The sequence below is a fragment of the Mobula birostris genome, chromosome 11 (assembly GCF_030028105.1).
Source record: "Mobula birostris isolate sMobBir1 chromosome 11, sMobBir1.hap1, whole genome shotgun sequence".
Classification (NCBI taxonomy): Eukaryota; Metazoa; Chordata; class Chondrichthyes; order Myliobatiformes; family Myliobatidae; genus Mobula; species Mobula birostris.
In genome coordinates, this window is record NC_092380.1 from 79,383,642 (window position 1) to 79,410,459 (window position 26,818).

Genomic DNA, 26,818 nt, shown 5'->3' on the forward strand with positions numbered 1-26,818 from the left:
CCTGTGGAATGCAGAGAGAGGAGGGGAGGGAAAGATGTGCTTAGTGGTGGGATCCTGTTGGAGGTGGCGGAAGTTACGGAGAATAATATGTTGGACCTGGAGACTGGTGGGGTGGGGCGGAAGTTACGGAGAATAATATGTTGGACCCGGAGGCTGGTGGGTTGGGGCGGAAGTTATGGAGAATAATATGTTGGACCCGGAGGCTGGTGGGGTGGGGCGGAAGTTACGGAGAATAATATGTTGGACCCGGAGGCTGGTGGGGTGGGGTGCTGCATTCCGCAGGGATCGCTCCCTACGCAACTCCCTTGTCCATTCGTCCCCTCCATCCCTCCTCACTGATATCCCACCACTAAGCACATCTTTCCCTCACCCCCTCTCTCTGCATTCCGCAGGGATCGCTCCCTACGCAACTCCCTTGTCCATTCGTCCCCCCCATCCCTCCCCACTGATATCCCACCACTAAGCACATCTTTCCCTCACCCCCTCTCTCTGCATTCCGCAGGGATCGCTCCCTACGCAACTCCCTTGTCCATTCGTCCCCCCCATCCCTCCCCACTGATCTCCCTCCTGGCACTTATCCGTGTAAGCGGAAAAAGTGCTACACATGCCCTTACATTTCCTCCCTTACCACCATTCAGGGCCCCAAACAGTCCTTCCAGGTGAGGCAACACTACACCTGTGAATCGACTGGGGTGATATACTGCGTCCGGTGCTCCCGATGTGGCCTTTTATATATTGGCGAGACCTGACGCAGACTGGGAGACCGCTTTGCTGAACATCTACGCTCTGTCCGCCAGAGAAAGCAGGATCTCCCAGTGGCCACACATTTTAATTCCACATCCCATTCCCATTCTGACATGTCTATCCATGGCCTCCTCTACTGTAAAGATGAAGCCACACTCAGGTTGGAGGAACAACACCTTATATTCCGTCTGGGTAGCCTCCAATCTGATGGCATGAACATCGACTTCTCTAACTTCCGCTAGGCCCCACCTCCCCCTCGTACCCCATCTGTTACTTATTTTTATGCACACATTCTTTCTCTCACTCTCCTTTTTCTCCCTCTGTCTCTCTGAATATACCTCTTGCCCATCCTCTGGGTCCACCCCCCTCTTTGTCTTTCTTCCCGGACCTCCTGTCCCATGATCCTCTCGTATCCCTTTTGCCTATCACCTGTCCAGCTCTTGGCTCCATCCCTCCCCCTCCTGTCTTCTCCTATCATTTTGGATCTCCCCTCCCCCTCCAACTTTCAAATCCCTTACTCACCCTTCCTTCAGTTAGTCCTGACGAAGGGTCTCGGCCTGAAACATCGACTGCACCTCTTCCTACAGATGCTGCCTGGCCTGGTGCGTTCACCAGCAACTTTGATGTGTGTTGCTTGAATTTCCAGCATCTGCAGAATTCCTGTTGTGGGCTGTATCTATTACGCTTTGTAGGATTGGAAGTTTTGAGTGTATGCTGAAGACAGCTTCTTCAGCAGTTGTTATCCACATGCTGAAGTTCTATGATAGTGGTGGTGCTGCCTTTGTTCCTAGCCTTGAACTGGTTGAGAATGGGAAGAACTTGCTAAAGGATCAGAAGGATATGAACAATCGATGGAGAGAGAACTTTCCAGAACTTTTTAACCACAACAGCAGTGCTGAACCAGAGGTTACTAACCAAATCCTCCAGAGGCCCGTGAGGGAAGACCTGGGGGAGGCCTCCCAATGTGAAAGAGGTCCACAATGCCATCAGGAAGCCTGAAAAGCAATATAGCCACTGGTCCTGATGGGATCCCATCAGAGATCTACAAGGAAGGTGGACCAACACTACTGCACCGCATAAACACCCTGCTCCTGAAGGTCTGGGAGAAAGAACCACTGCCCTCAGAGCTCAGGAATGCTTTAATAGTGACCATATTCAAGAAGAGAGACAAGGCAGATTGTGGCAAATACAGGGGCATCTCCCTCCTGTCAACAACAGCAAATGCTTGCAGCACTCACAGCAAGCTGGAGGTACTCAGCAAGTCGGGCAGCATCCGTGGAAAAGATCGGTCGACATTTCAGGCCGGAACCCTTCGTCAGGACTGTAGGGGGAAGGGGCAGAGGCCCTATAAAGAAGGTGGGGGGAGGGTGGGAAGGTTCCAGGTGAAAAACTAGTAAGGAGAAAGATAAAGGGGTGGGGGAAGGAGTTAGGGATGTGATAGGCAGGAAGGGTGAAGAAAGAATAGGGGAAAACACAATGGGTAGTAGAAGGAGGCAGAACCAAGAGGGAGATGGTAGGCAGCTGGGGGAGGGGCAGAGTGACATAGGGATAGGGGAAGGGAGGGGGAGGGAATTACCGGAAGTTGGAGAATTCTATGTTCATACCAGGGGGCTGGAGACTACCTAGACGGTATATGAGGTGTTGCTCCTCCAACCTGAGTTTAGCCTCATCATGGCAGTAGAGGAGGTCATGTATGTGTGGTAAACCATGTATATATGTTGTAACTCGGTTACCTGTCTGGACACACCCCTCTGCTGACTGCCCCTGTGGCTCCTCCCACAGAGTCCTGTATAAAGGTGTTCGCCTTGCCCCTCCCCCTCAGTCCGGGGGCAGACACTCACCATGGAGGTGTATTGTACAGCGAATAAAAGCCTTTCAGTATTTTACCAAACCTCAGTCTTTTGGAGTAATTGAAGGTGCTTCAGTATGGACATATCTGAATGGGAGTGGGAAGCAGAGTTGAAGTGGGTGGCTACTGGGAGGATGGAGTGGAGGTGCTCGACGAAGTGGTCCCCCAATCTGTGTCAGGTTTCACCGATGTAGAGGAGGCCGCACTGGGAGCACCGGATGCAATAGGTGACTCCAACAGACTCACAAGTGAAGTGTTTCCTCACTTGGAAGTACTGTTTGGGGCTCTGAATGGTGGTAAGAGAGGAGGTGTAGGGACAGGTGTAGCACTTGCGCTTACAGGGATAAGTGCCGGGTGGGAGATCCGTGGGGAGGGATGTGTGGACCAGGGAGTTGCGGAGGGACCGATCCCTGCAGAAGGCGGAGAGGGGTGGAGAGGGAAAGATGTGCTTAGTGGTGGGGTCCTGTTGAAGGTGGCGGAAGTTGCGGAGGATAATGTGTTGGATCCGGAGGCTAGTGGGGTGGTAGGTGAGGATAAGGGGAACTCTGTCCCTGTTGTGGTGGCGGGAGGATGGGGTGAGAGCCGAAGTGTGGGAAATGGAGGAGATGCGGGTGAGGGCATCATTGATGACAGCAGAAGGGAAACCACGATCCTTAAAGAAAGAGGACATTTGAGATGTCCTGGAAAGGAAAACCTCATCCTCGGAGCAGATGCAGCGGAGACGGAGGAACCGGGAATAGGGAATGGCATTTTTGCATATGGCAGGGTGGGAAGAGGTATAGTTGGGGTAGTTATGAGAGTCAGTGGGCTTATAGAAGATGTCAGTGGACAGTCTGTCTCCAGAGTTGGAGACCAAGAGATCGGGAAAGGGGAGAGAAGTGTCCGAGATAGACCAAGTGAATTTGAGGGCTGGGTGGAAGTTAGAAGTAAAGTCGATGAAATTGACGAGCTCAGCATGGGTGCAGGAAGCAGCACCAATGTAGTCATCAATGTAGCGAAGGAAAAGTTGGGGAGCAGTACCAGTATAGTTTGGAGCATAGACTGTTCCACATTACCAACGAAGAGGCAGGCATAACTGGGCCCCATGCAAGTGCCCATAGCTACACCCTTGGTCTGAAGAAAGTGGGAAGAGCCAAAAGGGAAGTTATTGAGTGTGAGAACCAGTTCCGCCAGTCGGAGGAGGGTAGTGGTGGTGGGGAAACTAGTGGTAGTAGTAGCGGAGGGCTTTGAGGCCTTCTTCATGGGGAATGGAGGTGTATAGGGATTAGATATCCATATTGAAAATGAAGCAGTTGGGACTGGGGAATTGGAAGTTATTGAAGAGGTGGAGGGCATGGGATGTATCCTGGATGTAGGTGGGGAGAGACTGAACTATGGGTGACAAAATGGAGTCCAGGTAGGCAGATACAAGTTCGGTGGGACAGGAGCAGGCAGAAACTATGGGTCTGCCGGGACAGTCAGGCTTGTGGATCTTGGGGAGGAGGTAAAACCGAGTGGTACAGGGTGTGGGAATTATGAGTTTAGTGGCTGAGGATGGAAGGTCTCCGGAGTTGATAAGGGCGGTGATGGTACGGGAGACAATGGTTTAATGTTTTTTGGTGGAGTCCTGTTCCAGGGGTAAGTAAGAGGAGGTGTCAGAGAGCTGCCGTTTGGCCTCAGTAGGTAGAGGTCCGTCCACCAGACTACTACAGCACCACCTTTGTCAGCGGGATTGATGGTGAGGTTGGGATTAGTGCAGAGAGAGTGGAGGGCAGTGCGTTCAGAGGGAGTGAGGTTGGAACAGGAGAGGGGAGTGGTGAAATTGAGACAGTTGATGTCTCGGCGACAGTTGGAGATAAAAAGATCGAGTGCGGGTAGAAGGCCCAGGCGGGGTGTCCAGGAGGAGGAGGAGGGTTGAAGACAGAAGAAGGGGTCATCAGTAGGAGCAGGGGAATCCTTGCCAAAGAAGTAGGCTCGGAGACGTAGGCGACAGAAGAAGAGTTCAGCGTCATGGCAGGCACGAAACTCACTGAGGTGTGGACGGAGGGGAGCTTGCAGATACTATATCCTTGTCAACCATCTCCTTCCACTATTTCAAGAGGTACTCCCTGAATTGAAGTGTGGTTTGTGCCCATCTAGAAATATCACAGACATGATCTTCATAGCACACTAATTACTTGAAAAAATACCATGAACAAAGGCAACTCTTGTACTTGTACTCGACCTATAATGTTGTGCTGAATTTTTAATCTACTCAAAGATCAGCTTTACCCTTCCCCTCTACATAATCCTCCATTTTTAATTATTCACATGCCTATCTAAGAGTTTTTTAAACGTCACTAATGTATTTGCCTCTACCATCACCCTTGACAGGTCATTCTATGCATCTACCTTTCTCTGTGTAAAGAATTTACCTCTGACATCCCTCTATATTTTCCTCCAATCACCTCAAAATTATGCCTCCTTCTATTACCCATTTTTCCTCTTGGAAGAAGTCTCTGGCTATCCATTCTATTTATGCCTCTCATCATTTTGTACACCTCTATCAGGGTGAAGAGATGGAGAAACCTCTCCACCAAAGGGGCTGTAAGGTGCTCCTTCCCTCCGCCAGCCGGCAGGTCCCCTTTGGGCAAGGTATAGCACCTGCTTAGCCACCCAATCAGGGTCACGTGGAGCCATGGAAGCAGGAGGTGGATGGTCGTATGAAAAGCTGGAGCATTTCACAAGTCTTGGTTCTACAACCACTGACACCAGGCAGACAATCTCTGAAGAGTATTGATAATGGCTGGGGTCACCCATCTTGCAAAGACACTGCCCAGAAGGCAATGGCAAACTACTTCTGTAGAAAAGCTTGCCAAGAACAAATATGGTCACGGAAAGACTATGATTGCTCACGTCATATATCAAAGTACACAGCGAATGAAAAAACACCTCTGTCGAGTCACCTCCTATCTTCATTTTGCATTAACCATCTCATTAAAGAAAGAAGGGATAAGAATGGCGTCACGTCCAACTGAATGAAACAAGCCCACGGTGGGCTGAAAATAAACTGTGAGCATTAAATCTACCCTAGAGCGAAAACAAACTGCTGAAGGAACTCAGCAGGTCAGGCAGCATGTGTGGAGGTGTAAAGATAGTCAACACTTCAGCTGGAGGAAGGTGATGACTTGAACCAAATAAGGGAGTGATCACCTTCACCTTCCTATAGAAGTTAATAATTTACAGCCCTCTCTTGTCTCCATTTACCAGGCAGTATCATGATTCTTCTTCGGAGCTGGCAAACATCTGGCAGATTCCAATGGAAAGTGATTAATTGCTCCATTGAGTACAAGGTCCCGAGATGGGTCTTGTGTCATAGTAATATATGGGTTGCAGTCATTCTTATTTGTTATGTGCCGCATAATTTTCAAAGTTCGAAAGTTCAAAGTAAATTTATTATCAAAATACATATATGTCACCATATAGCACCCTGAGATTCATTTTCTTGTGGGCATACTCAATAAATCCATAGAATAATAACTATAACAGAATCAATGAAAGACCACACAAGTTTCAACCAGTGTGCAAAAGGCAACAAACTGCAAATGCAAAAAGAAACAATAATAATAAATAAATAAACAATTAGTATTGAGAACATAAGATGAAGAGTCCTTGAAATCAAATCCATAGGTTGTGGGAGTATTTCAATGATGGTGCAAGTGAAGAGTTGGTTGAACAGCCTGATTATTGAGGAGTAATTGTTTCTGAACCTGGTGATGTTAGTCCTGGGACTCCTGATGGCAGCAGCGAGAAGAGAGCATGGCCTGCATAATTTTGAGGGTTACATATGCAAATATGAGGGCTTTCACAAGATTACGGGATGGGCTACAGTGATAACAATGGTATGTGTTAACCAAAAAAGAACTCTAAAATTTACCTCAGGCATTGGGTTTGCTGCACTTTGGAAGTAGGTTAATACATAGGAAATAACTCAATACATCAACTTTATAGTATCAGGTCATAAGCACAAGGAAGTCTGCAGATGCTGGAAATCCAAAACAACGCACAAAAAAGTACTGGAGGAACTTAGCAGGTCAGGCAGCATCTCTGGAAAAGAATAAATAGTTGTTGGTTTGGGCTTAGACTAGACTTCTTCAGGACTGGAAAGGAAGTAGCAGAGCTTCTATTTATGTGATCCTTTTAACGTTGCTAATTTGTGCCAAGCTCACCACAGAAACATTATCAGGCAAAAGTTGTTGACATAGTGAAGAATTACTACAGGTGATCAGGCATTTGGACAGAGAAGTAAGTTTTAAGGCACTGCTTGAAAGAGGAAACAAAAATAGAAAGGCAGCCATGTTTTAGGAGGGAAATCTTAGAGCTTGGGATCTTGTCAATTAGTGGCCCAGCATAATTAAGTGTGATTAATGCAGGATGTGCAAGAATTCAGAATTAGAAATGTCAGATATCTCACAGGGCTACATATTGGAGGAAGTGATATGCTAAGATAGGAGCAGGGCCTAGTTGTTTCTCAGTTCATATGAGAAGGCAGTGCACTAAATGGATGGATGGGTTGGGCCGGGCCACCAATGATGGGAGGACATGAGATCATGTGACACATCTATAGATAGTCCTATCAGGAAACAAACTTGCCCACATCTTGCAGCGGGAGAAGCTTCTGATGCTCATTTCATAGGCTCATACTTAATGAACAATTACTTGGATGGGGTACTTAAGTCTCTAGAATTGTGTGGCAGAATGAACCATTGTATTTGTGCTTTGATGTTGATGCATATTTTTCCATTTTATTTTTCCAATTGATACTACAATGTGATTATAAAAAGTTAAGAGCAAGTAATTTTTTGTTAGATTATTCTGTTCCATGGAGGAAGGGTGTCCTATGTTACTGCTCCACAAACCGAAAATATTTCAGATTAGAAAATTATTTCTGACCACTATGTGGTGCTGCAGAAATACAAAAGGAGCACGTCATTGTTGTCTTGGCAATATCAAAAGGTGATTGGGCAAATAACCCAGCATAAGAAAAATTACATCATGAGTTCAATACATTAGGATGATCTTAATAAATGATTATGTTTGAGAAATACTAAGATTTCCTTTACAAGGGATGTTTGCCCAAACCACACAGAAGTTCAACAGTGGTCAAATCAAAATGTGATAGGCCAATGTAATAATCATTCTAGCTAGAAAGGCAAGGCAAAGTTGAATTTACTACGTATTTTATCTTTCTTGGTCATTTCTGCTGCAGTTTTTTTAGAATTTATTTCTTTAAGTTAATTTTAATGTTTTAATTACTTTTATATATTTTAAGCATTATTTATTATGTTGGCAAACATGGATTCATCTGCAGTGGACCCAAAAGAGTATAACATTCCATTATCCCCTTATTATCAAACAATGATTTATTAATTTTGCATTATTTTTTATCATTATTGCAATCACACAACCACTGCCTCCCACACATAATTACTCTGAACTCAGCACCCAAATTGCCCAGCAAACCACTCACAACTAGTGCCTAGGGTTAGCTTGAACTCTCCTGGCTGGTACTTGGGGAAGGTCCCCAGTTTCCCAACTGGATCCTCAGCCTGCTTGTCACTGCCCTGGCTGGATCTTTGGGGCAGGTATGTCTTCCCTTGGTTGGAAATGAACTCCCACACCCATCAGGGAGGAGGCTATGTAGCATCCACGTCAGGACCACCAGACTCAAAAACAGTTACTTTCGCCAAGCAGTAAAGCTGATTAATACCTCCATCCAACAGGAATTCTGCAGATGCTGGAAATTCAAGCAACACACATCAAAGTTGCTGGTGAACGTAGCAGGCCAGGCAGCATCTCTAGGAAGAGATACAGTCGACGTTTCAGGCCTGACGAAGGGTCTCGGCCTGAAACGTCGACTGTACCTCTTCCTAGAGATGCTGCCTGGCCTGCTACGTTCACCAGCAACTTTAATACCTCCATCCACTAACCCACCCTTCCACACTCCCAACCACCATCACTTTATAGTTTCCTATCAGTCACCTTATGTACATACACTCCTGCACCAGCGTCACTTTATGGACACACAATCAATCTAAATAAGCTCTATTATATATTTATTGTTTTTAAAAATGACTGTGTTCTTTGTATTATGGTGTTTATTGTTGTGCTACATCTGATGGAGAGTAACAATCATTTCCTTGTCTTTACACTTTTGTACTGTCAATAACATTAAACAATCTTGAATCTTGAAATCTGATCAAGCAACTTCTCTCAGCTGAGCTTTGGGTAGGCACACTTCATCCTGCCAGGAACTTCAGGCAGGTAGACTGAAAACTGGTTGGAACTCTCGGTACACTTTCTAACTTGGTTGGAGCTTTTGAGCAGGTGCCCTCTATCCTACCTGCAGCACATTATTTCCAATAGTTATTTAGCTCCTGAAGAGTTCTCAGTAAACAAAAATCTTCCTGAGTTTTATTCCATAAATAATAAACTGCTAGGTATTGATCAACGTGGTGCCTTTAATGTAGTGTGTTTTGCACCATCCTTTGAACTTCCATGGTTTTGCATTATTCTCTGCCCCTAACAATCAAATCAACTGCAATGTTGCTTGAATTTCCAGCATCTGCAGAATTCCTCGTGTTTAAGTCAACTGCATACTTAAGATAGTGAAAAACTAGAAGAATGGGGGACCCATGAACATTAAGATATTATGGATAGGTATAGAAAATAACTATAGAATACTGACAACACACATCAAAGTTGCTGGTGAACGCAGCAGGCCAGGCAGCATCTGTAGGAAGAGGTGCAGTCGACGTTTCAGGCCGAGACCCTTCATCAGGACTAACTGAAGGAAGAGTGAGTAAGAGATTTGAAAGTGGGAGGGGGAGTGGGAGATCCAAAATGATAGGAGAAGACAGGAGGGGGAGGGATGGAGCCAAGAGCTGGACAGGTGATTGGCAAAAGGGGTATGAGAGGATCATGGGACAGGGGGCCCAGGGAGAAGGAAAAGGGGGAGGGGGAAACCCAGAGGATGGACAAGGGGTATAGTCAGAGGGACAGATGGAAAAAAAGAAGAGAGAGAGAAAGAATGTGTGTATATAAATAAATAACGGATGGGGTACGAGGGGGAGGTGGGGCATTAGCGGAAGTTAGAAAAGTCAATGTTCATGCCATCAGGTTGGAGGCCACCCAGAAGGAATATAAGGTGTTGTTCCTCCAACCTGAGTGTGGTTTCATCTTTACAGTAGAGGAGGCCGTGGATAGACATATCAGAATGGGAATGGGATGTGGAATTAAAACGTGTGGCCACTGGGAGATCCTGCTTTCTCTGGCGGACAGAGCGTAGGTGTTCAGCGAAACAATCTCTCAGTCCGCGTCGGGTCTCGCCAATATATAGAAGGCCACATCCGGAGAACCGGACGCAGTGTATCACCCCAGCCGACTCACAGCTGAAGTGTCGCCTCACCTGGAAGGACTGTCTGGGGCCCTGAATGGTGGTAAGGGAGGAAGTGTAAGGGCATGTGTAGCACTTGTTCCACTTACAAGGATAAGTGCCAGGAGGGAGATCAGTGGGGAGGGATGAGGGGGGACGAATGGACAAGGGAGTCGCGTAGGGAACGATCCCTGTGGAAAGCAGAGAGAGGGGGGAGGGAAAGATGTGCTTAGTGGTGGGATCCCTGATCTTCTTCAACTCCAGACTGGTTTGCAAAGGGAATAAAGTTATGCTTACCTGTACCAAACTCCAAATTCTACTCCAATAGTGTTAACAATTTGGAAATCATACCTTACTGGAGAAAATGCAGTCTGAAGTTCCTGGAATGATATCCATACTCTTGGAGTAATATTTAAAGTACAGTTTAGAGAAACTGCTGTTGTATTGCCTGGAATACAATGCATGAATTCATCCACATTTTCAAGTATTAATAGTTTGGATACAGCAAAATTATTTCTGCTGATTGGTGATAGAGTTTAAAAAGTTTTCAAAAGTTCTGAAGCATTACCACGAGGAAAGATTTGTAGAAACTTGGAAATCTCTTCTGCTAACGGCAACAGATATGAGATTGTCTGTTAACTTTAAATCGACAATTGACTTTTTTTTTTACCTGGAATATGTTGGCTCACAGATGAGCAATCATATTGCTGAAGGGAGAAACAGGCCCAGGGAGCTAAATACCCAACACAAACACAAAAGATTCTGGTGATGTGGAAATCTTGAGCAACTCACACAAAATGCTGGAGGAACTCAGTAATTCAGGCAGCATCACGGTGGTGATTATCAGTTGACATTTCGAGCTGAGACCCTTTATATGGACTGGAAAGGAAAAGGGCTAAAGCCAGACTTGCTGAGCATTCACATTTTGTGTGTACTGAACAGCCTACACTCTTGCTCTTACCATTGGAGAGGAGGAATTGCATTATTCTTTGATTGCTTCTGTGCCAATAGATTATTGAATGGGATGGTGGTCAATTGGTTGTAAAGTGCTTCGAGTCATGCTTTTATGTTTTACGAAGCTTTTTTTCTTGCTTCAGTCATGGAGCTTCTCCAGTTATGGAGGCTTTAAAAATACCTCACAAGAATTAATTGTTCTTACGTCCACCCTTCAACTGCTAACTTGGAGTAATAAAAAATACAAACCCTGCAGAAAAGCAAAAATGTTCTGCTGAATTTGATATTTAGCCAAAAACGTTCCCTGTAAAATGCAGTATATCTGAGACCTTACCATAGCTTCTAAGTGGACATCTCTGTTTCTTTATGACCTATCTGCATGTTTGCTATGCATCAACCTATTACCATAAGACATAGGAGCAGAATTAGGCTATTTGGTCCTTCAGGTCTGCTCCACCATTCAATCATGGCTGATTTATAATACCTCCCAACCCTATTGCAGGGTCCACGTTGTAAAAATTTAATTTGGCAAAGAATACACAAAATTAAACAGGTTAATTTGTGGAGAAGTAAAACAGTCATGGACAGAATATAGGTTGTAATGTCTTTGCATGTAAACTTTTATCATTTAACCTCCCAATGGTTCACGGGAAGTTGAGATTCATCTGAGGACGGTAGTTACTATTTGTACCATTTGAGTGGATTCAAGTCCATACCTGTTTCCTTTCCAAGAGAGTGATCAAATGCAGAAAGTCAGATTGCTGGGTAACCAGGTGTTTTCTGTGAATGTGAATGAGGGTCTTCACTGTTGCCAGAGTCCCCACATGTGCCTGTTGTATCCTTTTTCATGTGAGTTGCTGTTAAAGTAGCATTCCATTAATTCCATCTTGTCCAGTCTCACCCATTGCCAGGTATCACGTGGCTGACATAAGAAAGTCCTACCAATGGCTGTAAATGTCAGGGCTGAGGGACAGCACAGAATCAACTGCTCATGGCTGCACAAGAACAGGTGCTCAGCACAAAAGCAATAGAAGCAGGGGGCAGGGGTCTATCACACCAGACAAGATCCTAAATGCAGACTGTGCAACGAATCTGCTGAAACCATCCAGCACACAGTAGCAGGGTGCAAGATGCATACATTGAACGGCACAACCAGGTTGCAGGAATTGTGTAGAGGAACATCTGCACCGAGTATGGATTGGACACTCCCAAATCCAAATGGGAAACACCTGAGAAGGTAGTGGAAAATGACAGAGCTAAGATCCAGTGGGACTTCCAAATACAGACCGATAAGCAGGTGCTGACCAACCAACCAGATATAGTAATACAGGATAAGGAACAGAAGAAAGCAATAGTAATAGATGTGGCAATCCCGAATGACAGTAACATCAGGAAGAAAGAATATGACAAGCTGGAGAAATACCAGGGCTTGAAAGAGCAGATAAAAAGGATGTGGAAGGTTAAAGCCAGAGTAATCCCTGTGGAGATAGGAGCACTTGGAGCTATGGCTCCAATCAACCCTGGGAACAACATCCGAGATCTTGGTCCAGAAGAGTGCACTACTAGGAACAGCAAGGATACTGAGCTGAACCCTTGAGCTCCCAGGCTAAGATTGAGGGAAAATTACACACACACACCACCCATAAGGGATGAGGGAAAAAATAAAATATATATAGACAGACAGACACACACACACACAAAGTTGAGGTTACCCAAGACCTAGACAGAAACCTAGTTAGTTGAATCTCACAGGTTGTTAACTTATTCTGATCCAAGCGCTGGCATCCCCCTTAAAGGTTCATAAGGAAAATTAGTCTTAGCTTCAGAGCACAAATAGTTTTCCAATATCTTCTGATGTAGCTCTGTGTGTGACACATAATCTGTGTCTTAGGACCTGTATCGAAGTAGCCTACAAGGAAGAAGTCATCACCCTGGCACTGTGGTGTCAAGAAAACAACCTCTCCCTCAACGTCGTAAGAACAAAGGAGCTGGTTGTGGACTAGAGGAGGAATGGAGACAGGCTAGCCCCTATTAACATGAATGGACCTGGGGTTGAACAGCTTTAAGTTCTTCGGCATACACATCACCAAGGATCTCACATGGTCATTTCAAACCAGCTGTGTGGTGAAAAAAGCACAAGGGACAGTTGAAGATGTTTGGTATGGGCCCCCAAATCCTAAGAACTATCTACAGGGGCACAATTGAGAGCATCCTGACTGGCTGCATCACTGCCTGGTATGAGAACTGTACTTCCCTCAATCGCAGGACTCTGCAGAGAGTGGTGCGGACAGCCCAGCACATCTGTATTTGTGAACTTCCCACTATTCAGGACATTTACAAAGACAGGTGTGTAAAAACGGCCACTAGGATCATTGGGGACCCGAGTCACCCCAACCATCCCGGCTACCATCCGGGAAATGGTACCTCAGCATACAAGCCAGGACCAACAGGCTCCGGGACAGCTTTTTCCACCAGGCTATCGGACTGATTAATTCACGCTGATACAGTTGTATTTCTATACTCTACTGACTGTCCTGTTGTACATACTACTTATTACAAATTACTACAAATTGCACATTTAGACCGAGACATAATGTAAAGATTTTTACTCATGTCTATGAAGGATGTAAGTAATAAAGTCAATTCAATTCAATTTAACTTAGTACTAGTGACAGAAAGAATCTTGGTCTGCTAACTGATGTGGACAGAACCACTGGCTTGTTTTCAATACTGCCCTATATTAAGTAAAAGATCCAAATTGAAGTACTGCATGTGATCTTTCAACTTAATTTGCTTACTATTCAATAAAGGAGCAATGCAGTTAAAAAAAGGTAGAGCTTTCACAAAAAGATACAGTAGTGTTTCAGTAATGAATACATTGGAACTAGTTTAATAGTGATACGATGAAGAAATGCCAGGTATTTCAAAATTATACAGAAGCACCGCCCAAAAAGATTTTAAATTTCAGAAATTTAAGATAAAAAATTAAATTTTAAGGCAAGAAACTGCATAGTGGTACATTGCAACAATAGAACATGGCTTTATGTTCAATGGCACAATTCTAGCAACTGTATTGCTCGAAATGTTTAGATTACTGAATTGTTCTCATTGAAAAAACTTACTTTATTGCAAAATTCCCTTTGAATCAAAAATACACCAAAGTGACTTTGTTTTAAACAGTGGCTTAAGGAGTTTTGTTGCAAGCTAGTTAAAGCCAAACAGTGCAACTTACAAAATAATTACATTGATGTCAGCTATTTCATAAATTCACAATGATTTCTCAATTGACTGATCCTCCAGACACTCTTCAGAAGTCCCAGAATAAGGCAGTACTGCTCAACTTATGGCACATTACATTTGATCCACATTATATTTTATAGAATGTGCTTAGTTTAATGAAAGAAACAGTCTCAGTATTTTAACAGCAGAGTGTTATGTTTCCTATATTCTTCATGGTTCTTTTTTTTACATATCTGAATCTGCATACATTCCATTTATTAGATAGTCCACTTGCACATAGTCTTTCCTTTTATAGCTTTCAAATGCTTTATGTGCAAACAATATAATACTCACTAAGAAAAACAATACTCCAAATATTAGAATGGCCATTAATGAGCTTGTGTCAGCTAAATATTTGATTAGAGCTCCAGCAGGCACTGAAGGAAAGACATAACTCTTCCCATTACTAAGAGCAACTGTAGTTCTGCTTTTTAGTTTTGGTGACTGTGACACTCCTCCGGCGATTGTGCTTGCATTGGTCCATGTTTGCTTTTGCTCTGTCTCTGGGATTAGTTTTGATGTAGAAACTTCCACTGGGGTTACAGTGGTCAAAGATTGGGTTGTTTTTGGTGTAGTAATTGGGGTAGACTGAAGGGAAGTTGTATTATCCTTTAAGATATTCCTTGGTGTCACAGATGATTCATGTTTGCTTGAGCTTGTTGGAACTGGTGTAGTCTGTTGACTACTTACAATTGATGCAGTACTTTCATGGGGGGTGGACACTTCTGAGAATTTCCTAGTGGTAAGATGTTCACTGTTTATCGTTGATGCTGTAGTTATTGATGACACTTCAGTGGTGGTTATTTCTGAGTTACTTGTTGTTGGGGCTGCTGGTGTCATCGTGATCGAAATTGGTAAGGAGGGTGAAGAACTGGAACTGGCACCAGGAGTACCAGTAAATTTTCTGCCTGCCATTGACACTGCAGCTGTAGCTGTAATCTCAGTGGTGTTTGTGCTGGAAACTTCATTTGACTCTGTACTTGAATTGGTGACAGCTGTTGAGCCTGTTCCATTGATGCTTGTGTTATTGACTGACAATGAGATAGTTGAATCTGGCACTGTCGTACTTGCACTGTCACCTCTTACTACCCTTCCCGGATGGTGCAAATTCTTCAGTGGTGAATATTTTCCTAGAAAACACACAAAAAAATTGAAAGCATTGAGAATCCAGTCAGTTTAAACATGGCACATTAACTCATTTCCAAATGATGATTATGTTTTCAATGTCACATCTGATTGACTGTTCAAATCCTTCCATTCATCCATATAAACAGGAATGAGGAATGATTCTTATTAAATACATCATTGTAACATTTCAAAGCAGGAAACTTTTACATCCAGGTGTGAGGTACTGTAATAATCTACTGATGGACTTTGATAGTGGAATTTGCCTCTCTGTCAAGGGGATTATATCCATGACAATCAGAACATAAAATATACAAAAACAATTAACTTTATAAAGAAACATCAAGAAGCTTCAAATTATTCTGAAAGCAACTCCCCTGGTAATCATTTACATTCCAAGGGATGCGCTGACAGACTGAAAAAAAATCTATTTAATTTTCTGGCTTTGAAAATCATCTTGCAGGGCTTTGGAGGAGCAGTTGTATAAAGTTAACAGTATCTGCACTTACCTATTTGCAAATCTTTAACAGCTTCCACAGCTGCTTCTTTACAGACAGATATATCCAGACAGTGTAAATAAAAACAGAGATTTTGATTTTGATTTTCATCTATCACCACCCAATTACACTTCAAGCCACCTACAAAAAAAGGTTAAGAAAAGAAAAAATCTTAGCATCATCTACATTGTCATTTAATTTTTTACCTCACACATTTTTGAAACATATGACCTGTTGGGAACCCTTTGAGAGAAAGGTGGTGCAGTCTGATGTGACCAGAATGAACATTATATTTTCCTGAATGCTATTGGTATCGCTTTGCTTTGGAAACTGAAGTAGAAAACCTCAGTTTATTAAAGAAGAACGATGCGTAGCAAAGCAAATATAGCTGCTCTTCATCTAACGAAGGACACTTTTTGATGGCATCATTTCTGGTTAATCTGCCACCCTTGTGCCTCTCTGTCATTCTGGAGATGTGCAACCCTTTCATCCGCCGTCTCTTCTGCTGTTTGTTGTTTGTCTCTGATCCTGGAGACATGCATGCCTCTCCTCCTCTGTCTCTTCTTCTCTCATCTTTTGTTGTCCTGACTCTTTGATCCTGGAGTTGTGTGGCCCTGGCCCCATCTGATTCTTGTTCTCTCCCTCTCCTTGCCACTTCCCAACGACATTTGGCATCATCTCTTGACCATAATGTCCCCCTTCCCTTTCCATGCGGCATAATTAGGCTGACCTTTTTTTATACCCTAATGCTGGATAGAACATATCAAGCAGTAACACCAAACGACACTGATTATTCTTGATGATGTGGTTGGCGCTCTCCTAAATGGACGTGATATAGTCACCACTGTCCTTTGACTGCAGCAAAGGGTTTTATGGGTGTCTCGAAGTACGTCATTACAATAAGATTTGATTATCTCTTATTGATGGGCGGCAGTTAGAGCTGTCCCAATCCTGCACATGCTGACCCCTTGAAATAGAGCCGCCCTGCCCTTTTGCTTTGGTAGGTGTCGCTGCTGAGGCTGGCTGTGCACATGTGTTGGGCTGTCATGTCCCGATTTCCATGATGGCGGATCGGCTCTCGGGTTAAAAGGGAGCCTGTAGATTTTTGGTGAATGGGCAATTTTATACGAATATATGACCCTGAACTTTGCCTGCACTCTGTAAGTTAGCGCACTTTAATTCGATTTAGCCAAAAAAAGTGCTGCTGTAATGCACCGTTTGCGCTAATTGGAGGTCACAAACAGACAAAGCATGAGAGTTTTAGTAGTCTATAGATAACACACACACACACACACACACACACACAACTTCTCTCAGGTGGAACACATTGTTCATACAGAGCGTTGCTATTTTGTCAGGATTAAAACTTAAATTAACCCCGCCTTTTCCAAATGATCTTCAAAGAAGTGATGCTATTCAACCTTTAAGATTAGAAGTTCAAAATTCAAAAGTAAATTTGTTATCAAAGTGCATATATGTCACGATATACAACCACAAGATTCATTTTTTTGCGAGCATACACAGAAAATTCAAGAAACACAATAGAATCAATGAAAGACTGCAGCCAACAGGGTGGACAACCAACCACTGTGCAAAGGGCAACAAACTGTGTAAATATGAAAGTTAAAAAATAATAAATAGATAAATATATAAGCAGTAAGTATGGAGAACATGAGATAAAAGGTAATCAAAACTGAGTCCTAAGTTTGTAGGAACAGTTCATTGATGGGGCAAGTGAAGCTGAATGAAGTACACTCCTTTGGTTCAAGAGCCTGATGACTGAGGGGTAATAACTGTTCCTGAACCTAGTGGTGTGCGTCCTGAGGATCCTGTACCTTCTTCATCATGGCAACAGTGAAATGGACTGGGTAGTGGGAGTCCTTGATCATGGATGTCGCTTTCCTGTAACAGCACTCCATGTGAATGTGCTCAATGGTGGGGGGGGGGGAGGGCTTTACTCATGATGGACTTTGCCTTATTCACTACTTTTTGTAGGAATTTACATTCAAGGGCATTGGTGCTTCCATACCTGGCTGTGATGCAGCCAGTCAATGATCTTGCCAACATACATCTAAAGAAGTTTGTCGAAGTTTTAAATATCACACTAAATCTTTGCAAACTTCTAAGGAACTAGAGGCACTGCTGTGCTTTCTTTGTAATTGCACTTATGTGCTGGGCCCAGGACAGGTCCTCTGAAATGATAACACTGATAAATTCAAATTTACTGACCCTCTCCACCCCTGACCCCTTAGTGATGACTGGCTCACGGACCTCCAGTTTCCTCCCCCTGAAGACAATAACCAGCTCCTTGGTCTCGTTGACACTGAGTGAGAGGTTGTTGCTGTGGCACCATTCAGTCTGATTTTCAATCTTCCTCCTATATGCTGATTCTTCACCACATTTGATTTGGTCTACGACAGTGGTGTCATCAGCAAACTTAAATAAAGCATTGGAGCTGTGCTTAGCCTCACAGTCATTAGTGTAAAGTGAGTAGAGCAGGAGGCTAAGCACATAGCCCTGTGGTGCACCTTTGCTGATGGGAGATTGTGGAGGAGATGTTGCCAATCTGAACTGACTAGTGTCTGCAAGTGAGGAAATCAAGGATCCAATTTGCTCAAGGAGGTATTGAGACCAAGGCCTTGAAGCTTATTGACTAGTTTTCAGGGAAAGAATGTTGAATGCTAAGCTGTAGTTGAAAAAGGGCTTCCTGATGTATGCACCTTTGTGGTCCAAATGCTCCAGGGTTGATTGAAAAGCCAATGAAATTGCATCTGCTATGGATCTGTTGTGACAGGAAACAAACTGGAATGGATCCAAGTTGCTTTTCAAGCAAGAGTTGATGTATTTCATCATCAACCTCTCAAAGCACTTTATCATAGTCATTGATTTAGGTTACCACATTCTTCTTAGCGACAGTTATAACTGAAGCCTGCTTGAAGCAGCTGGGTACCTCAGACTGACGAAACAAGAAGCTAAAATTATGTGAACACTCCAGCCAGTTGATCAGCACACGTCTTTAGTACTCGGCCACGTACTCCATCTGGGCCGGATGTTTTCCATGGGTTTACCTTCCTGAAAGATGCTCTCACTTCGGCCTCATGACCAAAATCACAAGGTCATCGGGAGCTGTGGGAGCTTGTGAAGGTTCCTTCATGTTTTGACAGTCAAAGTGAGCATAGAGGTATTGAGCTCATCTGGGAGAGAAGCCTTGTTGTCACCTACAGTACTGTGCAAACGCCTTTGGTACCCTAGATTTTTTATATACGTTTTCTACATTAGTGTGTCAGTAGAGAAGACCACATTTTAGATCTCCAAACATGCATTTTCCAAAAAATTTAACTGTTAAGGAGCAATTTGTGTATTTTGTTAAAGAAAGTAACAGATGATGTAATATACTACTTTTCAAATAATAACAATTACTTTATGGGTATATAGCCCAGTGCATGATTAAACAAAGATAACAAACAGGTGCTAATGATCAATAACATAATGAGTTAAATGAATTAATCTGATTAACTGAAACAAAAATGGGTGCAGAAGGAATCAAACTGGGTGAAGGACAACTAAACTAAAAGGTGAGGGTGCGACAGATGTGATAGTATAACTTTCAAATCATCAAATCTTACACCATGGTAAGAGTGAGCTCAGCAACAAGACACAAGGTGGTCATCCTGGATCAGCAAGGTCTCTCCCAAGCAAAAATTTCACAGCAGACAGGACTTCCAAGATGTGCTGTCCAAGCCCTTTTGAAGAAGCACAAAGAAACGGGCAAAGTTGAAGACCAAAAATGCAGTGGTCAGCCACAGAAACTTGAGGGCAGCAGATGCAAGATGCATCAAACTAACCTCCCTTCTAAATCTGATGAATTTCACCTCTGAACTCACAGAAACCGCTGGAACCTAAGTACACTCCTCTACAATCTGGAGAATTATTGTCAGAAGTGGTCTTCGTGGAAAAGTTGTTGCCAAAATGCCATTCCTCCAAAGTAGAAATGAAGCAAAGAGACTCACCTATGCATGAAAACACAAGGACTGGGGTGCTGAACAATGGCAGCAAGTGCTCTGGACTGACGAGTCAAAACATGAAACTTTTGACTCAAGGAGGAGGCAGTTTGTCTGTAGAAGAACTGGAGAGTGCTAGGTGGATGCAGCCACTGTGATAACATGGTGGAGGTTCCCTCTAGGTTTGGGGCTGCATTTCTGAAATGGAGTTGGTGATCTGGTTTTCAATGCTGAGAAGTACAAGCAGATTCTCATCCATCATGCAAACCATCAGGAAGGCGTCTGATTGGTCCCAACTTCATTTTACAGCAGGACAATGACCACAAACACATGGCCAAGGTCATAAAGAACTATCTTCAGCAAAAAGAAGAACAAGGAGTTCTGCAACAGATGGTATGCCTTCAGAGCCCTGATCAAAGCAGTCACCTGATCCGCATTTTGTTTCTTCAAGTTCAAGGAAACCACAATGTGAAGTCAAAGTGCAGCACACTAGATTGGAAGTACTGCAAGTGAATCATTGCTTCGGCTGAAAAGACAGCTAGGGTTGCTGTATGGTGGAAAGGGAAGAGGTGAAAGGACAACTGCCACATTGCCTGTGGTTGCAAGGGAAAGTGCTGTAAAAAAAGAGATGGCTGGTGGAAATGGACGAGTGGATCAGGGACAAGTGAGTTCCTTCTTCCTGCTTTGCCCTCTCCTCTACCATTGTTAATAAAGGCCAAAATTTTATCACAGTTAACTCCTGGATGTCTGCTCTCACCCCTTCTTCACCAGGACATCTTACTAGCCCTCACATTCAACACAGCATAATCCACAATTTCTCACACCTTCAAAGAGCTTCCACCACCAGAAACACATACCCCACTCCTCCCTTTTCAGCATTTCACAGGGGCCATTTGCCGAGGCCACCCTGGTCCTCTTACAATGTGGTCTCTTCCACATGGGAGAGATCAAATGCAGATTAGGTGTCTACTTTACAGAGCTCATGTTGAGTCTGCAGGTGTGATCCTGAGCATACCATTTTAATTCACCATCTGAGCTCTCGGTCTGTGGCCTCCTGTATTGATACACCGGGGAAGGAGTTTTTAACGAGATCTGAGAGGCAAGTTTTTATTTTGATGAAGAGTGGTTGATATTTGGAACACACTGTCAAAGGTGCCAGTGGAATCAGATATAATAAGAGGCATTGGCATAGAAGAATACAGTGCTAATGTGTGCAAATAGGATTCATGTTTATGGGCAAAAAATGTAGTTATGGGTGAGTGGGCTGAAGCTTCTGTTTCTGTGTTGTATCACTATATGACTATGCAGCAATGGCTACAGGATCATATCATCCCAGCTGTAATACTTAATATTAACACTGCAAGGTTCCAATACAATGTAATGTAGATGTCGGTACTGTTGATGAGGAAAATTATTCATCTGTGTTCTCTCTAATAAATGGAGGGCACGTCCACTGGATTAATTATCACCTAGTCAAACTACATGCAAACTATGTCTGTGCTATCGAGGAATATTTATGCACCCGTAATCTACTCTGATGCCAAGACTAGATTTCTGCAGCATCATCCTGGGTTCATCATAGCCTTGGTCTAAAGGGAGCTAATTTTCAGAGGCAAAATGAGGGGGATTGCCTTTGACATCAAGGCCCATTTGACTGAGGGTTTCAGAAAACTGAAACTGAAATGAAAAGGTAAAGGAAAACCAGTGGAATATACATCACACAAAGGAAGACTGTTGTGACTGTTGGAATTCAATCATTCTGCCCCAGGACTTCACTGTAGGGAGTTCCTTCAGTAACTTCACTAATGAACCTCTTTCCATCGTAAACTCACAAAGGCTGAAGTCTGTTAATGACTGGACAATGATTACTCATTTGCATCTCTTCAAGATAAGAAAGGGTTCAATGCCTGCATGCAGCAAACTAGACAACAGTCAGGAATGGGCTGATAGGGGGCAACTAAAGCCCAATTTATACTTCTGCATCAAATGTATGCTGTAGGTACGGCGTAGCCGCGTACCCTACACTGTAGCCTAACGTGCACCTCTCCCAAAATGTAACTACACGTCGTAGTGACACAGACCGCAACTACTGTGACTGGTCTGCTTGGTAGCATCACATTTCCTCCTACGCATTTCCAGTTGCTTCTTCTTCTCAGCCATTTCAGAATTGAGAGAGAAGAAACTCTTGTTCAACATCTCTTAGCTCCAACTCCAACATAATGCGTTCAGTTTCAATCGCCATTGTTTGAAGTACAGGAAGAAACTCAACACAGTGGCATAGAAACCCCACTGCCAACTAGCGTTTTGGTGGTGAATTGCAGAGCGATGCAAACACACCTACACACAAGTATAAATGCTCACAATGGCGTAGGCCACTTGCGTAGGCTATGGCGTTTCCCATAAGCAAAAGTATATATCAGCCTTAAGTGTTGCATTACAAAACTGAGCATCTCTAACAAGGCAATGTTTAACCACCTACCCCTGATATTCAAAGACATTAACTATGTCCTGTGCCTCACCAATATTCTGGGAGTTTCCACTTACTAGAGGCCCAACTGGCCGCAAATATACCATGTCTAAATGGGGAGATCTGAGCTTGATATCCTGCAATGAGTGACATCCTAAAGTCTTTCCATCATCCACAGGACACAACTGTATACACTTCACTTGTCGGGTCACATGCAACTCCAACAAGGCTGAAACGGTTCACTTAACTGGTACCCCAAGCATCACTCTAAATTTATATTCTCTCTACTGCTACTGGCATCGCTAGAACATGGCAAGATTACTGGAAAAGCACATCCCAATCCTGCAACCAGTGCCAAAAAAAACAAGGGCAGCAGATGCATAGGATCACCAGCCAGCTCACTGCAGGATTTTATCTATATTTAATATAATCTACAAAGTTCAGTCTGCTTTTGATCAATAATCACCTCTGCTGGTTTGCATTTCTCATATATGAACAAGATTATTGTTCAAAATTAACATTTTTGCTCTAATGATATCCATAACAAAAATCACAACTCTATTATTTAGCCACCATAAATAAAGTTATGATCACATTTTTTTGTTGGATATATAATATGAAGCAGGAAATATTGTGTCTTACATTGTCCATTATATAAGAGGAAATGCACTCTTGAACATATCCTGAGCATTGCGATAGGGGTTCTGCTGGTTAACATTATTGTTTAGGTAATTATTTAAAAGTACTACCTTTGAGCCTTTTGGGAGGGAAATGTGATATCAGCATTAGCAAATATTTTTACTTTTAACCATTAGCAGATGTGGCTGCTGCTGGCAAGGACAATATTAATGGCTATCCCCAATAGGCCTTAAAGCCGCTTCCTTAAACTGCAGCATTAATCTGGCAAAGTTTCTCCCACAATTTTGTAGGAAAGACAATTGCAGGACCTAGTCCAACATTAATGAAGGAATGGTCATATATTTCCAAATCAGGCTGAAATGGCATTTGGGAGGGGAACAGGCAATAGGTGATGTTCCCATGTGCCTAATGGCTTTATCCTTCCTGGTTGTACAGATCAAACATATGGGGTCTGCTTTCCAAGAAAGTTAGCAAGTAACAGCAGTCTACTTTGGAGGTGCGCGCGTGCGTGCGCACACACACACACACACACACACACACACAGCACAAAAAGGACTCAAATGTAACTGCATTTTCTGTATAATTCTACAAAGAATCCCTTTGGGTTTATAAAAACTAAAAATAATGAAAAAACAGATATATTATATTCTTTATATGCATTCTCAATTAGGTAAGACACCTAATTGGAAATCCCTATAAAATACTTAATAACAGGCAAGCATATGATCATAGGTAAGCTTATCATAAATGTTACTGGTACCAACAACAAAATAGTTTGTTAATAGATTATGCTTAACATTCCTTGGTTTACAGGGTACTATTGGGTAAGATTTGTATCTGAATGATCAATATTTGCCATTGATGTAAAAGTATTAGTGAGTTGTTCTGGGAGCATTCTTCAGGGGTTCACAAAATAGTGACAGTGGGAAGAATATTTATTGGCCCTTTTGCTTTTGCTCGCTGAATTCTGGTTATGCCTCTTGGCTAGTTGTTCCCCATGGAAAAAAAAATATTTCTTCGTGTTAAGTGCACTTCTGTTAACACTCATCTTTTTCGAAACTCACTGTTGAATGTTCATAAAATGACAAGACTATGTAACATTACCTAAAGAATGTAACACATGTCACTTGCATTCAATATATATGTAGGTTTTAAGAGAGTTTTGCCAAAGGGGAGTATCTCAGCCATCATATCTGTCTAATAAACAGTGTACTTAGTATCTATGCATATTGACATACTTTACCTTGGTCTGTAACAAATTCACAAGTTTGGTTACATTCTTCTCCATCACTGATAGGTAGGAATTTTAGTACCTTGATTCCACTGTTTTGTAACTTATACATTGAGCTCTCAGTTAAAAAGCAAATTGACACATAAAGAAACAGACTAAGAGGAGTCCACATTTTTGAGGAAAATTCCTTTTGGCCAGAACTGCTGTATTAAGAAATCACAGGTCAATTGCGTCAATGTTCGTTTTTTGGTGAACCTGGAAAGAGAAATAAAAAATATTAAAAATACTGTTGCAGATTTTTTCTTGATACAGTGTCAAAGAGCAAGAAACCTATGGTGCATAATTACCACCTCCAGTCAGTCTCACAAGCTTATCCTCACTTGGGCCCTGACTCTGGTTGAGTAATACAATTCCAGTGCTGTTACTAGGCATTGGAAACTGCCTGGCAACAAAGCTCGAGGGTAATGAAAAGCTCTGTGTATAACTAGATCTCCAAAAGTGAGATAAACCTATCACCAAAAATATTTTTCTATGGATGGTCCAGCCTTACTAGAATCCATCATTTTCACAAGACTAGTAAAAAACTGTGTATTACTCAGCAAGAAGGCACTAGTTCTATTACAACCTTGCCAAAAGTCAGTTTTGCTTCATGTAATAACTTCAACATTTTTCTCCACTGAACATTCTATCTCATAGGAAAACAACTTCCCATACTGATTGATTCACTTTGTTTTCTCCATCTTATGGATAGATAATGTATTTTTCCACAGCAACATGATGCAAAGATGTGATAACAGAATGAGTGACTAGTCAGGCTGCTAGTTCATATCTAGTACTGCGTCAGCAGGAATTTCAAGAAAGCTACAGCCACTTTCTCCAATCCTTACAGTAAAATCTGAGCTTTGCTGATGACATCCACCCCTTCCTATTACCTTAAACTATTCAGAACCTTAGTCTTCTAAGTGATAATAGGTCAAATATTTGAAACTTTTCTATAACCACCGTCCAACTTTATGACAATAGTTTTCTCCACAATGGTTTTCTGCAGCTTTCATTCACACTGCTCTTACCTCTACCCCAGATTGTTTCTCTATTCTTCTGTCTGGCTGCACCTTCAATCCTCTCTAAATTTCAACTTCATCAAAACTCTGCTGCACATTTTATAACTTACCCTACATTTTTGTTGGTATGGGAACGAGTTATAATGGCTGGTTGAGTGGTGTGAGCAAGACATAACCGGCTGGTTAAATGGTGTGAGCGAGATATACCGGCTGGTTGAGTGGTGTGAGCAAGACATACTGGCCGGTTAAATGGTGTGAGCGAGATATACCGGCTGGTTAAATGGTGTGAGCGAGATATACTGGCTGGTTAAATGGTGCCGCAGCAACAACCACGTACTTAACGTCAATAAGATCAAAGAACTGATTGTGGACTTTGTAAAGGGTAAGACAAGTGAACACACACCAGTCTTGATAGAGGGATTGGAAGTGGAAAAGGTGAGCAATTCTAGGTTCCTGGGTGTCAACATCTTTGAGGTCTGTCCTGGGACCAACATATCAAAGCAGTTACAAAGAAGGCAATACAGCAGCTTTATTTTGTTAGAAGTTTGAGGAGATTTGATTTGTCACCAAGGACACTTGTAAATTGCTACAGATGTACCGTGAAGAACATTCTGACTGGCTACATCACCATCTGGTATGGAGAGGACACTGCACAGGGTCAAAATAAGTTGCAGGTAGTTGTAAACTCAGTCAGTTCCATCACAGGCACGAGCCTCCCCGGCATCAAAGAGTGATGCCTCAAAGAGCCAGCATCCGTCATTAAGGATCTCCCATCACTCAGGATATGCCCTCTTCACATTGCTACCATCAGGGAGGAGGTACAGGAGCCTGAAGACACACTCAATGATTCAGGAATAGATTCTTCCCCTCTTGACATCAGATTTCTGAATGGACATTGAACCCATTAATACTACCTTACTACATTTTTGCATTACTTATATATATTGTGGCGCTCTGGGGGTGGGGGGGAGGGCTTGGCCGAAAGCCTGCCCCAGCATTCCCAATGACCAGAGCTATTTATTGTTCTTGTGTTAAAATACTTTTATGGAATTATAGTAGGATGTTCAAGTTCATTCATTGTTACATTTTAGCTTGGGTTATACAGTTATTCACATGTATGTTTGTGGGTCATCCTGACTGTAACCGAGGTGTGAGATCATCACCTCCCCTGTCCGTATGTGACTGAGTTGGTTCTCTCCCTGGGTCATAGTGCCCGGTCTGTTCTTGTGCTTGTCACAATAAAAAAATCTGTTGAGTTAAACAAGCTCATCTCATCTGTCATCATGGACCAAATGCTCACTCGCCACTATATTTTATATATATACACATACACACACACACACACACAGTTAATCAGAATTTTATTATTGTGTATTGCAATGTACGGCTGCCGAATAACAACAAATTTCGTGACCTATGCTGGTGATATTAAACCTGATTCTGATCTGGATAATGCTTTAAAACCACTGAAGATAAGGAGCTGTAGCTCAGAATGACTCAACATCAATGCTGACATTGTGCATTGATGCAAAGGTTAAACTATTGCATCAATCTTCAAATGTATGTTTCATAACAATA

The 26,818-nt window shown here is 42.9% G+C and overlaps 1 protein-coding gene across 6 annotated transcripts in view; it reads right to left on the reverse strand.

Annotated features, from left to right (window-relative positions):
- Window positions 1–13,808: 13,808 nt before the first annotated feature.
- Window positions 13,809–26,818, reverse strand: part of LOC140205222 (uncharacterized) — a 103,560-nt gene continuing 90,550 nt past the window's right edge. For all 6 annotated transcript variants that reach the window (XM_072272629.1, XM_072272623.1, XM_072272626.1 and 3 more), the window contains 3 exons: window positions 24,192–24,434; window positions 15,854–15,982; window positions 13,809–15,349 (listed from right to left, as the gene is read on the reverse strand). In XM_072272629.1, coding sequence (XP_072128730.1) covers window positions 14,406–15,349; window positions 15,854–15,982; window positions 24,192–24,351 — 1,233 coding nt within the window. In that variant the 5' untranslated portion in view covers window positions 24,352–24,434 and the 3' untranslated portion in view covers window positions 13,809–14,405. The remainder of the gene's footprint in view (window positions 15,350–15,853; window positions 15,983–24,191; window positions 24,435–26,818) is intronic.